Source organism: Oncorhynchus mykiss, chromosome 21, assembly GCF_013265735.2.
Source record: "Oncorhynchus mykiss isolate Arlee chromosome 21, USDA_OmykA_1.1, whole genome shotgun sequence".
Lineage (NCBI taxonomy): Eukaryota > Metazoa > Chordata > Actinopteri > Salmoniformes > Salmonidae > Oncorhynchus > Oncorhynchus mykiss.
This window is the reverse complement of record NC_048585.1, coordinates 33,368,582-33,381,884: the sequence shown is the minus strand read 5'-3', so window position 1 is coordinate 33,381,884 and position 13,303 is coordinate 33,368,582. Positions and strand designations below refer to the sequence as shown.

At 41.5% G+C, this 13,303-nt stretch overlaps 1 protein-coding gene across 1 annotated transcript in view; it reads right to left on the bottom strand.

The window, feature by feature from the left end:
• The window catches only part of LOC110500284 (TBC1 domain family member 22B), a 186,062-nt gene that overhangs the window by 134,104 nt on the left and 38,655 nt on the right, over nt 1–13,303 (bottom strand). The window contains exons 7-8 of the mRNA XM_021577578.2: nt 6,737–6,865; nt 4,345–4,410 (exon numbers count right to left, since the gene is read on the bottom strand). Coding sequence (XP_021433253.1) covers nt 4,345–4,410; nt 6,737–6,865 — 195 coding nt within the window. The remainder of the gene's footprint in view (nt 1–4,344; nt 4,411–6,736; nt 6,866–13,303) is intronic.

Here is a 13,303-nt window from a genome sequence, read left to right as displayed (position 1 = left end):
TCAAATTAGCCAAATTTGCGTTGATGACAGCTTTGCACACTCTTGGCATTTTCTCAACCAACTTCATGAGGTAGTCACCTGGAATACATTTCAATTAACAGATGTGCCTTGTTAAAAGTCATTTGTGGAATTTCTTTCCTTTTTAATGATTTGAGCCAATCAGTTGTGACAAGGTAGGGGTGGTACACAAGATAGCCCTATTGGTAAAAGTCCAAGTCCATATTATGGCAAGAACAGCTAAAATAAGCACAGAGAAATGACAGTCCTTCATTACTTTAAGACATGAAGGTCAGTCAATGCTGAAAATGTCAAAAACTTTGAACGTTTCTTCAAGTGCAGTCGCTTACACAATCAAGAGCTATGATGAAAGTGGCTCTCATGAGGACCGTCACAGGAAAGGAAGAGTTACCTCTGCTGCATAGGATAAGTTCATTAGAGTTATGAGCCTCAGCAATTGCAGCCCAAATAAATGCCTCAGAGTTCAAGTAACAGACACATCTCAACATCAACTGTTCAGAGGAGACTGCGTGAATCAGGCCTTCATGGTCGAATTGCTGCAAAGAAACCACTACTAAAGGGCACAAATAATAATAAGAAGCTTGATTGGGACAAGAAACACAAGCAATGGACATTAGACTGGTGGAAATCTGTCCTTTGGTCTGATGAGTCCAAACTTGAGATTTTTGGTTCCAACCAACATGTCTTTGTGAGACTGATTTATTTAGAATTCAAGCCACACTTAACCAGCATGGCTATCACAGCTTTCTGCAGCGATACACCATCCCATCTGGTTTGCTCTTAGTGGGACTATCATTTGACTCATCATTTGTTTTTCAACAGGACAATGACCCAACACACCTCCAGGCTGTGTAAGGGCTATTTGACCAAGAAAGAGAGTGATGGAGTGCTGCATCAGATGACCTGGACTCCACCATCACCCTACCACAACCCAATTGAGATGGTTTGGGATTTTATTTATTTACCTTTATTTAACTAGGCAAGTCAGTTAAGAACTAATTCTTATTTTCAATGACGGCCTAGGAACTGTGTGTTCAGGGGCAGAACGACAGATTTGTACCTTGTCAGCTCGGGGGTTTGAACTCGCAACATTCCGGTTACTTGTCCAACGCTCTAACCACTAGGCTACCCTGGATGATTGAGACCACAGAGTGAAGGAACAGTAGCCAACAAGTGCTCAGCATTTGTGGGAACTCCTTCAAAACCATTGGAAAATAATTCCAGGTGAAGCTGGTTGAGAGAATGCCAAGAGTGTGCAAAGCTGTCATCGTGACAAAGGGTACTGTATCTTTAAGCATGGTCAAGTTAATGACACAAAGATGCAGTCGTCCTTCTGAACTGAGCTGCAAGACAGATAGGAAACTGCATAGGAATGTCTTTAAGAGGACATTGACGATTTAAAAACAGCTACAGTTAAATGGCTTTGAAAAGAGAACTGAGGATGTATCAAAAACATTGTAGTTATTCCACAAAGAATAATATAAATATATAAAATAAGAATATTCCAAAACATGCATCAGTATGCAAAACACATAGCCTAAATGCAAAGCCTTATGTTTGTGGCAAATCCAACAACACATCACTGAGTAACTGCCTCCTTAGTCCTTTAGGTGCCTTTATAGGCTCCGGAGTGGCGCAGTGGTCCAAGACACTGCAGATCCTGGTTTGAATCCAGGTTGCATCACATCCGCCCGTGATTGGGAGTCCCATAGGGCGTCGCCCGGATTAAGCCATCATTGTAATTAAGAATTTGTTCTTAATATTTAACTGACTTGCCTAGTTAAATAAAGGTTAAATAAAAAAATGAATTATTTTCAAACATGGTGATGGCTGCGTCATGGTATGGGTATGCCTGACAATGGCAACGACTGTGGAGTTTTTCAGGATGAAAAGAAACGGGATGGAGATACAGGCAAACACAGGCAAAATCTGCTTCAGTCTGCTTGCTTCACACTACACACATATAGGAATTCACCTTTCAGCTGGAGAATAACTTACAACACAAAGCCAAATCTACACTAGAGTTGCTTCCCAAGAAGACTGAGTTGAGTGGCCAAGTTACAGTTTTAATCCCACTTACAGTGCATTCGGAAAGTATTCAGACCCCTTGACTTATTCCACTTTTTTTTTACATTACAGCCTTATTCAAAAATGTATTCAATATTTTTTTCCCCTCATCAATCTACACACAAAACCCCATAATGACAAAGCACAAACAGGTTTTTGCTCATTTATAATAAAATACAAAACTGAAATATTTACTTAAGTATTCAGAACCTTTACTTAGTACTTTGTAGAAGCACCTTTGTCAGCGATTACAGCCTTGAGTGTTCTTGGGTATGACGCTACAAGCTTGGCACACCTGTATTTGGGGAGTTTCTCCCATTCTTCTCTGCAGATCCTCTCAAGCTCTGTCAAGTTGGATGGGGAGCATCGCTGCACAGCTATTTTCAGGTCTCTCCAGAGATGTTCGATCGGGTTCAAGTCCAACTCTGGCTGAGCCACTCAAGGACATACAGAGACTTGTCCCGTAGCCACTCCTGCGTTGTCGTAGCTGTGTGCTTAGGGTCATGTCCTGTTGAAAGGTGAACCTTCGACCAAGTCCTGAGCTCTCTGGAGCAGGTTTTCATCAATGATCTCTCTGTACTTCGCTCCATTCATGTTTCCCTCGATCCTGACTAGTCTCCCAGTTCCTGCCGCTGAAAAACATCCCACAGCATGATGCTGCAAGGTTTCCTCCAGACATGACGCTTGGCATTCAGACCAGTGTTTAATCTTGGTCTCATCAGACCAGAGAACTTTGTTTCACATGGTCTTCAGAGTCCTTTAGGCGCCTTTTCGCAAACTCCAAACGGGCTGTTATGTGCTTTTTACTGAGGAATGGATTCCGTCTGGCCACTCTACTATAAAGGCCTGATTAGTGGTGGCTGCAGAGATGGTTGTCCTCAGCCAGCGTTTTCCCACCCCCACAGAGGAACTCTGGAGCTCTGTCAGAGTGACCAACGGGTTTGGTCACCTACCTAACCAAGGCCATTCTACCCGATTGCTCAGTTTGGCTGGGCGGCCAGCTCAAGGAAGAGTCTTGGTGGTTCCAAACTTCTTCCTTTTAACAATGATGGAGGCCACTGTGTTCTGGGGACCTTCAATGCTGCAGAAACGTATGATCAATGGAAACAGGATGCACCTGAGCTCAATTTGGAGTCTCATAGCAAAGGGTCTGAATGCTTTTGTAAATAAGGTATGTTTTTTTATTTTTGATACATTTCCAAAAATGTCTAAAAACCTGTTTTCACTTTGTCATTATTGGGTAATTGTGTGTAGATTGACGAGGATTTTTATTTATTTAATCCATTTTAGAATAAGGCTGTAATGTAACACAACGTGGAAAAAGGGAATGGGTATGGAAACTTTCCGAATGCACTGTATAACACAATAAAATGTGAAGAAATGCAAAGGGGATGTAGATTTCTATAGGCACTATGTACACAGACTAAGAGAGACTGAAATGTGTGATTTTTAGACAGCTCTGCGGTAGCATGCATCACCACCACAAGTTATTTCGGGACAGAAATAAAAAATGATCCCCAATTAAATTCTTTAAATATTTCAACGCAGGCCTGTGGCCAGATACACCAGCATGCAAGGAAAGGGAGAGAGATGAGGAAAAAGAGCAGCATAGGGAGAGAGTGTCTGAGGAATTACAAAAGAAAACAGTAGGAAGAAGGAAAGAGGAGAGTTGGAAGAGGGGAAGAAAGGGGCAGCTAGAGAGAGAAATAGGTGAGGGACAAAGAAAGAGGCAAAGAAGTGAGTGAGAGAAAGAGAGGTATACGAAGAAAGAGGGAGACACTTTAAATTAGGAAAAATAGATATTGGGGTGGGTGTGTGTGAGGACGGTTGGCCCATTCATTAGCATTCTCTCATAGCACTGAGTGTGGTCTGGGAAGGGAACAGAGGTAGAGACCAATAGAGGACATGGAGGAAGAGGGGTGTGACTCGCAAATACTGAACAAACTTATCCAGGACACACAAGCAAACACGGTCCATTATAGCCAACGACAAAAACGATCTGTTTTCTAAAATACTCATTGCAGAGTGCAAAAACGACTCATACCAGAATGCAAACAAAACAGCAAAACCACACGGGAGAACCTTTCATTACACCAGATTGTTTCCACTCTTCAGTAGTCAAGAGGATGCTTGAGTATACGTGCATGCATGCATGGTGCAGTGTGTGTATGTATGTATAATAAGACGAACAGGATGTCATACACTAGCTACGTCTAGGTGAGGCAGGGCAGTCAGTGTGTTCTGTATAGAAGGTCTCACCTCTTGGACAGAAGCTTGTTGAAAGAGAGGAATAAGGGGATTGGTTCTCGGGATGTCAATGTGAATCTGCAGAGAGGAGAGAGGAAACACAAAACAGAAGAGAAGCCGAGGTTATCATACGCCGTCACAGAGAGGGAAGAGAGGAGAGAGAGAGAGCTGGTTAGTGGATTCACTGGATCGAGGGTCCAGGGCATGTATTCATGGCAGAGAACTGAAGAGACCTGGAGCTCCTAGGCTATATTTCTGAACTTGGTGGCGGGGTAGTGTGTCTCACAAGCTCTCCAAACCAAACCCTGTTTTCTCTACAGAACCACAGTGGGTCAGTGCAGGGCACAAGCAAATACACCATGTCATCACTTATGTGTGCAGGAGAGCTTCGTCAAACCAGAGAACCACCGGCAACCAGTTCAGAACTTGGAGTCTGTAAACAGACGGACAAAAACAGACAGGGCAGACCAGACAGGAACCGGACCGGTGTCATTCTGGCGAGTGAGGGTTGGTCGGCAGCCCCTTTAACCAGTCTTACCTCTGTTACCATAGGCTGCAGCAATAGACACTCCCGGACTCATCCGGGGGATGTCTATACGAATCTGGTGGCGTGGAGAAAACAGTTAACACAAACACATTACACCCACACGCATACTCAGTCTTCACGCATACACACACGGACCGTGCACAACACACCCACACTAAGGAAATAAGTCAACACACTCAATTGATCAGATATCCAGTGGAGTTTTTCCCCAGCCCTAGATGAGGGGGAAAAAAACTGCTGTTTTTCCACAAACAGTACATACCGCTAAACGCACAACAACATGAGACAATTCAACAGGAAACAGTACAGAAGTCTGACTGAAAATGAAAATATGAAAACTCTGACAGATTCGAACATGTCAACACTAAAAACTACTGTAGATGTGTGAGAGAGTGCCTGACAGTACCCTCCTGAGAGTGTGGGCGGGGAGTGCCTTTCTAGAAAGTTTTTCCTAGCCACCGTGCTTCTACATCTGCATTGCTTCCTCTTTGGGGCTGGGTTTCTATATAAGCACTTTGTGACATCCGCTGACGTAAAAAGGGCTTTATAAATACATTTCATTGATTGATTGATTGAAAGAGAAAGTTAGAGCAAGAGGGAGAGCTTGAGTGAGAGAGGGACAGACAAGGAGAGAGATTAATGTACAAAAACAGAGAGACAGACAGACTACTGTAGGGAGATGAGAGGAGTTACAGAAGAGAGCGACTGGGGAACAGACAGTCACAGGAGGCTGACCGTCAGGTCAGGCAGACAGACAGACAGACAGAGGTCTTGCAATGCCAATGTCAGGAAGTTGAGCGCTGACTCGGGAACAGCAGGGAGCCTGTGATCAGCCAGAAAACATCCTCTGCCACTGAGCACAGAACTGAGATCAGTGGAGAGAAGGACTCTCTCAAGACTCCCTGCTGAGACTACATTTCTACTCGGTTTGCTGGAAGCCTAAAACTCTCATTTTAAAGTAAATATCAGTCATTTTCTTAAAGGCAAAGAGAGGACTTTTCTCTCTTCATCTTACTCTAGCGGGAAACGGGTGTATATCTCAGCATAGTAAATATTGACGCACCAAAGTAAATATCGACAATACACCTCATAGTAAATATCATGCGTGCATGCGGTGCGTATTACTATTCTCGTGGGTACCAGAAATCTACAAAAGGATATTAAAACAAGGACAATTCCCCCTTCTTAGGGAAAAAGGTTATTTTAAGATTAGGGGTTAGGTTTAGTGTTATACAATTAGGGTTAGGGAAAATTGTACTTTGAATAGATTTTGTTTTCAAGGTAGTAAAACACGTGTGTGTCAGCAGAAGTGATTACCCTGATAAACAGAGAGTGAGGGAGAGAGAGAGACTGACACCAAAGGTGGGATGGAGGGGGGGAAGAGAGAATTTTGAGAGGGAGAGCGAGAGGGTCATTCTTGTCTAGCCTCCATAGTGGCACTGCTATGTGTGAGAAGAGAGCAGCATGGAAAACCACTTATCACCGTATAACTGGATCTGAAATGCAGACTCGTGACCACCGACAGGCAGTGGCTTGGCTAGTCTGGGCTGCGGGGGAACGAACACATCAGGGACAAAGGGAAGGGCCTGGTAAGAGGGCTTGGGGATTTACACCCACAGGATAGCCCATTCGAACTGTAGATGGCTGAGGAATTATATTTACCCACCACTGGAATGGATGAACTATGGAGGAGCTGAGCTTAGGACAGACAGACTGCTCTCAATATATGAGTGCATGGCTCAGTGGATATAGGAATACAGAAAGACATGGGGGAGGAGGAGAGAAAGAGAAAGAGGGACTGAGAAAGAGAGAGAGAATGTGACTGTATGTGTGTGTGGTCATAGATAGCATCCTTACCTGTCTGTATGTGTCTTGGTGGTGCTCGTCATTGCGCGAGTCGTAGTACTGTTCTATGAAACCAAAGTATTCCTGTCTCTTCCTCTGTAGCGTGCTCTCTCTCCTCTCTGTGTTGGCAGGAAGGTAACCCTGGGAAGAGTACACCAGAACTGTTAGGATAGCATAGGGTCCTTCAAACTCAACACTGTACCGCGAAGCCAGTTCCACTCTTTTTAAAAATATTTTTCCCTTTAGTACTTTCCCCTAGCCCCTCCCCTAATTGGAGTAAACTAAATGGACAACACTTAGGATTCTATTTCCAGATTAAACATACCATAAATATTTTACAGACACAGTATATCTTACATTACTTATCTTTTGTTTGTTTTTAGTCCCATCCTCCAGCTACCCTCAACCCCTCCTATCTATCTCTGAACACCATCCAGTTTTGATTTCTATTTGCCATATACTGTGATGTGATGTTCAACAAAAGTTCTGAACCTTTCTATTCTCATAGTTTCTACAGATTGTAAATTAAAGATAAATATTTTTGGTAAGAGTATTATTATATTATTGATCGATTGACTGACTTTTCAGATCACCCAGCAGTGCTATTTGCAGAGTTAACTCCAGGTAAATTCAATTATTCAGCCATTCCTGGACCTGCGACAAAAAACAAGCTACATATGGATAGTACTAAAAAAATGATCTAATGATTCTGTCTCTACGCAGCTAAATCTGTAGAGGTGGGATGGCTGCATCTCCCCACATATATAACATTCTATTGGTTAAAATAATTTTGTATAATAATTCAAATAGAAAAACTAAGTTTTCAATCTGGTTTTGTGTTTCTCTTTATGTACGGTAGTGTCTCTCTGATCATGATGTGTGTTTTGTCCTATATTTTGATTTTATTTTTAATCCCCGCCCCCGTCCCCGCAGGAGACCTTTTGCCTTTTGGTAGGCCGTCATTGTAAATAAGAATTTGTTCTTAACTGACATGCCTAGTTAAATAAAGATGAAATAAAAAATAATATGTTTATAAACCATGTACCATGGAACCAGTCCATCGAAAATCTATATGGCACAGCTGCCAATTTTTTGGTCCTTAAATGAAGCTGGCATACTTTTTATTTATCTCAGTTTTCTTTAACCAATTTCCTTACCATCTTCCCTCTTCCATTTTTGAAGTAATGCTGCAATTAGTTGGACGCAATTTTTGATAGAGCAGACATTTCCATATATTCTTGTTAGCTGCATGTGAGACATCGTTTACAAAAATGTGACTGTTTTGATCGATTCTTTTTAATCAGTTAGCATATTTGAGTTTTAACAATAATATTTGTTGAAATAATTGTACTGTCTTTTCTAGTGTATTAAACTGAAATTGCAACTTTCTATGGCTTGTTTAAAAATACAGATATTTTGGAGATGATTTCATTTTCAAATAACCGAAAGTGAGAGGTTGTAATATGAATAAAGGGGAAAAGGCCACACGGGGTGAGCCATTCTTACTAGTCTGCCAGGGATCCAGTTTGGATGCAAGTATAACTTTTGGATGACTGAAGCCTCTAATGGTTTAATATTTAACAATGTCTGCCCTCCGAATTCATATTCATTATATAAACATACCGGTTTATTTTGGTCTGGCTTGCAATTCCAAATAAAATTTAATTTTTTGCTCATATAATTTAAAAAACAAGTTGTTAGGTATAGGCAGGGCCATAAGCTAATAGGTAAACTGGGATATGACTAAAGAGTTAAATCAGGGTGATTTTACCACAAAGAGACGGGTATTTCCGTTCCATGGTAGCAATATCTTATCTATTTTTGCTAACTTTCTATTCAAAAGGCACTCGCACATCTGCGCTATCTTTGTTGCAGGTGCATGGTAACAATTGAATAACATGAGAAAAAATAAGAAACCTGCACACTGCTCTTGCTAGTATCACTGCCTTTTATTAAGCTTTATATATCGGACATATCGGACTCAAGGCCTTCGTCAGAGGTTAGAAAAAATATCTAGACCCTCTATTGTGGATATCAATGAAAATCAAAATCAACATTTTATTTGTCACATACAACCTTACAGCGAAATGCAAGCCCCTAACCAACAATGCAGTTAACACTAGTTTTCTTAAGAAAGTATTTACTAAAAATAAACAAAATCTAAAATAAATCAAATTAAAAAAATAACAATAATAGGAATATAGCCTCGCAACAATAAAATAACAGTAGCGAGGCTATATACAGGGGGTACCGGTACACAGTCAGAAAACAATCATCAGCGTACAATGACACCTTTGTATTTAAGCCCTGGATTTCTAGCACCTTGATATTATTGTTTTAAATAGTTAATACTTCAAATGGCAAAAAAAATAAAAATATGCCGATAATGGACAACCTTCTTATATTTCTCGTTAGTTTAATACTTTCTGAGAAGTAGACAATATTTACTATTTTACATAACTTTAACCCATTGTATAAGAGATTCTCCAAAATGGAAAAAATCCAGGCATTTATATATAAATTCCAGTCGTACTTTACCAAAAGCTTTTTCATTGTCAGCTTCGAATACCAGGCTGGTTCCCCTGATTTTTCATTGTGTTCAATTGTTCCAGTACTTGTCTTATATTATCTCAAATCTATTGTCCATGTAAAAACAAAACTTCCTGATTGGGATGAATAATATCCGAAAATACCTTTTAAATTCTATGCGCCATGCAAATGTTTTGCATCACAACACAGAAGTGTATGGGGCCTCCAATTTTTTTTATGGATTGGATCTTTATACAGTGCATTCAAAAGTATTCAGACCCCTGAACTTTTTACACATTCTGTTACAGCCTTATTCTAAAATGGATTAAACACATTTTGTTAATCATCAATCTTCACACAGGATTCAACATTTTTGCAAATGTATTAAAAATGAAAAACAGAAATACTTTGTTTACATAAGTATTCAGACCCTTTGATATGAGACTCGAAATTGAGCTCAGGTGCCTCCTGTTTCCATTGATCATCCTTGAGATGTTTCTACAACTTGATTGGAAAGGAGGATACCTAGTCAGTTGCTCAACTGAATGCATTCAACTGAATGCATTCAACTGAAATGTATCTTCCGCATTTAACCCAACCCCTCTGAATCAGAGAGGTGGGGGGGGACTGCCTTAATCGACATCCACGTCATCGGCTCCTGGGGAACAGTGGGTTAACTGCCTTGCAGAATGACAGCTGTTTAGCTTGTCAGTTCGGTGATTCGATCCAGTAACCTTTTGGTTAATGCCCTAAGATTCCTATAAGCTAGGTTACCTGCTGCCCGAAAGGAGTCCACCGGTGGTAAATTCAATTGATTGGATATGATTTGGAAAGGCACACAACGGTCTAAGGTACCACAGTTGACAGTGTATGTGAGAGGAAAAACCAAGCCATGAGGTCGAAGGAATAGTCCATAGAGCTCCGAGACAAGATTATGTTAAGGCACAGATCTAGGGAAGGATAGCAAAAACATGTCTGCAGCATTGAAGGTCCCCAAGAACACAGTGGCCTCCATCATTCTTAAATGGAAGAGGTTTGGAACCACCAAGACTCATCCTTGAGATAGCCAAACAAGCTAAAAATATAAATTGGGGGACCTGGCCTGAATGCCAAGCGTCACATCTGGAGGAAACTTGGCACCATCCCTACGGTGATGCATGGTGGTGGCAGCATCGTGTTGTTGGGATGTCTTTCAGCGGCAGGGACTGGGAGACTACTCAGGATTGTGGGAAAGATGAATGGAGCAAAGTACAGAGAGATCCTTGATGAAAACCTGCTCCAGAGCGCTTAGGGCCTCAGACTGGGGTGAAGATTCACCTTCCAACAGGACAATGACCCTAAGCACACAGCCAAGACAATGCAGGAGTGGCTTCGGGACAAGTCTCTGAATGTCCTTGAGTGGCCCAGCCAGAACCCGGACTTGAACCAGATCGAACATATCTGGAGAGATCTGAAAATAGCTGTGGAGTGACGCTCCCCATTCAATCTGACAGAGCTTGAGAGGATCTGCAGAGAAGAATGGGAGAAACTCCCCAATTACAGGTGTGCCAAACTTGTAGCGTCATACCTAAGAAGACCCGTGGCTGTAATCGCTGACACAAGTGCTTCTACAAAGTACTGAGTAAAGGGTCTGAATACTTACAGTGTGTAAATGCAATATTTCAGTGTTTTAAGTTTAATACATTTCTAAAAAGCTGTTTTCGCTTTGTCATTATGGGGTATTATTCCTATATTGATGGGGGGGGGGGGGGGAGGAACAATTGAATACATTTTAGAATAAGGCTGTAAAGTAACAAAACGTGGAAAAAGTCAGGGGATCTGAATACTTTCCAAATGCACTGTATTTACCACATGGGTCCTGTTACAGTACTAGTGAAATCAGACCTTGTTCAGTATCTGATTATCTACCATTTTTATAGGAGTGGTTAAAACATGCTAATAACGGTCCTCTGAGCACATCAAAAAATGTTTGATACCTTAGCTTGCCTTAACCGGTATGCAATCTAGCCCTCGAGTTTTCCCGGACTTCAAGGTCTTAATTGCATCAGGAAGTTCCTCCTCTGTAACTGGCACAACTCAGGCCCATACTCTACACAGACCGGTGCACCATAACCAATCAGAGCTGCAGTATCCCTATATGCAAATAGACCATTGACATATATGGATCTGTGCCATTCACTTTGCAATGGACTGTGTTTACAGCATGAGTGGTAGTGAATAGATGTGTTTGTTTTGCGATCAAACCAACAGCTGCATGTAGCCAGGTGTGTGCATTTGTTCATATTCTTTGCAAGTAAGTGAGTTATTAGCCCAGTTATAGCTCATTGCTAGTCAGCAATGGGGGAGTGGTTGCTTCCTACAAGAGCACAACAAGTGCATTTTTTGCCATCTTTGAAAAGCAAGTCAGGTAAAGAGCTTTTGTTCTGCAAGGGGCAGTGTTGTATTTTTAGACAGGCTTGAATAAGTTATGGCCAATAGGCAGCATAATTTGCCTGAATCTCCGTAATAATGGTATGAGAAAAACATTGCATTTTATGTTGTAAAGTGGTTTCTTGAATCAAACACAACATGTTCAGTCACCTCCTGAAAGACAAGTGGATAAACAGGTTAATATCAATCCCTACAAAAGTCTGATGGAATGTAGGCCTACATTGAACACCACATATTGGCTGCTACTGTAGGATGAAATACAGGACAGCTATTTCCATGTTAAAATTCTGTGATGCATTTTCTCCATTGTTTTTTATGCTAGGCCACTCTGATAGGCCCATATTATGATCAAATAGCCACAGTAGCCTACTTGGCCACTGTTATACCTGTAACTTAAAGTGGGTACAGTGTCAGTGTTCACAGTAAAAGTGTGCCAAAAGTCGCACAGAATTTTTACAACTTTCATGTTTGCACTAAAATGTGCTAAAAGCTCTGCAGTTGTGCATTTGATTTGACAATGTACTAGCTAGTTAGCTATCTATCTAGCTAAATAGTTAGATTCTTCCAAAATCAAGCTTCACTTGGTAACAGCAGAGAAACCCCTGCTCGATCAAGAGCCTTGTTGTCTTAGATTTGTTTTGTGCATGGCGAAAACTGTGAGTAACTTTTTTTAGTTGCTTGTTTACTTGTATGGTTTAGTTCAGAGACTGTAAAAAATGTTTGCAATGCACTCGTTAGCATTTAGTTGTCATTCTCTATGGATTTTTAAATGTACCTCTCTAACTGCTCACCTTTGGATTACAGCGCCTCAGTGAGGTTTAAAAACAGTTCCCTTTATGTCCAGTGGCAGTATTACCCGATATCTCAGTATGCCACAAGGTCTGTGTGAAGGTATGACAATCTGGATACCACGCAAGCTAAAGCCTAATAACTAGACTGAATCAAACATACAGCTTTGAATCAATTCACTCTGAAAAAAAAAACAGCCCACGCTAGGCATGCTAGCCTTGTGTGTGGTTGAGAATTACTTCTCACAAGCCCAGCTTACACACTAGTCTAGGCTAGACGCACACACACCCATGCATCCACACACATCGTGAGAACTACGTTAGGGATACAGTAACTTCCAATCACTTTAAATCTGCTAAATGGACTGCGCTCCAGTGGGCCTCACGCTGGGCAAATGTAGTGCACTACTCTATGTAGGGATGAGGGTGCCATTTGGGACACAGCCTGTTAGAGCACTGTACTACTGACACACTCCACTGCATGAGCAAATGTTTCAGTATGCCAGGAGAACTTGAAAAGGGAACTGTTCTGGTTGTTGGCCATATGAAGAGAATAATATCAACCCACATTCAATAACAGATGGGCAGAGATTAATGCAGAGAGGGTTAATGTCCTAACAGTGGCATAACATTGAACACACACACACTTCTCCCTCTCCTCCAGTGAGAATGTATCTAGCTACAGTATACACCATATGTCTGGGACAGAAAAGACAAGTCCTGGTGGTGTAGACTAGGCCTATAGTGATTCAGTAATTGATTGCCTGGAAATCTACAGCCCCAGAAAACCATTCATCTCTGGAGCAGTTGAGGCTTGTGCCCATTCTTCACT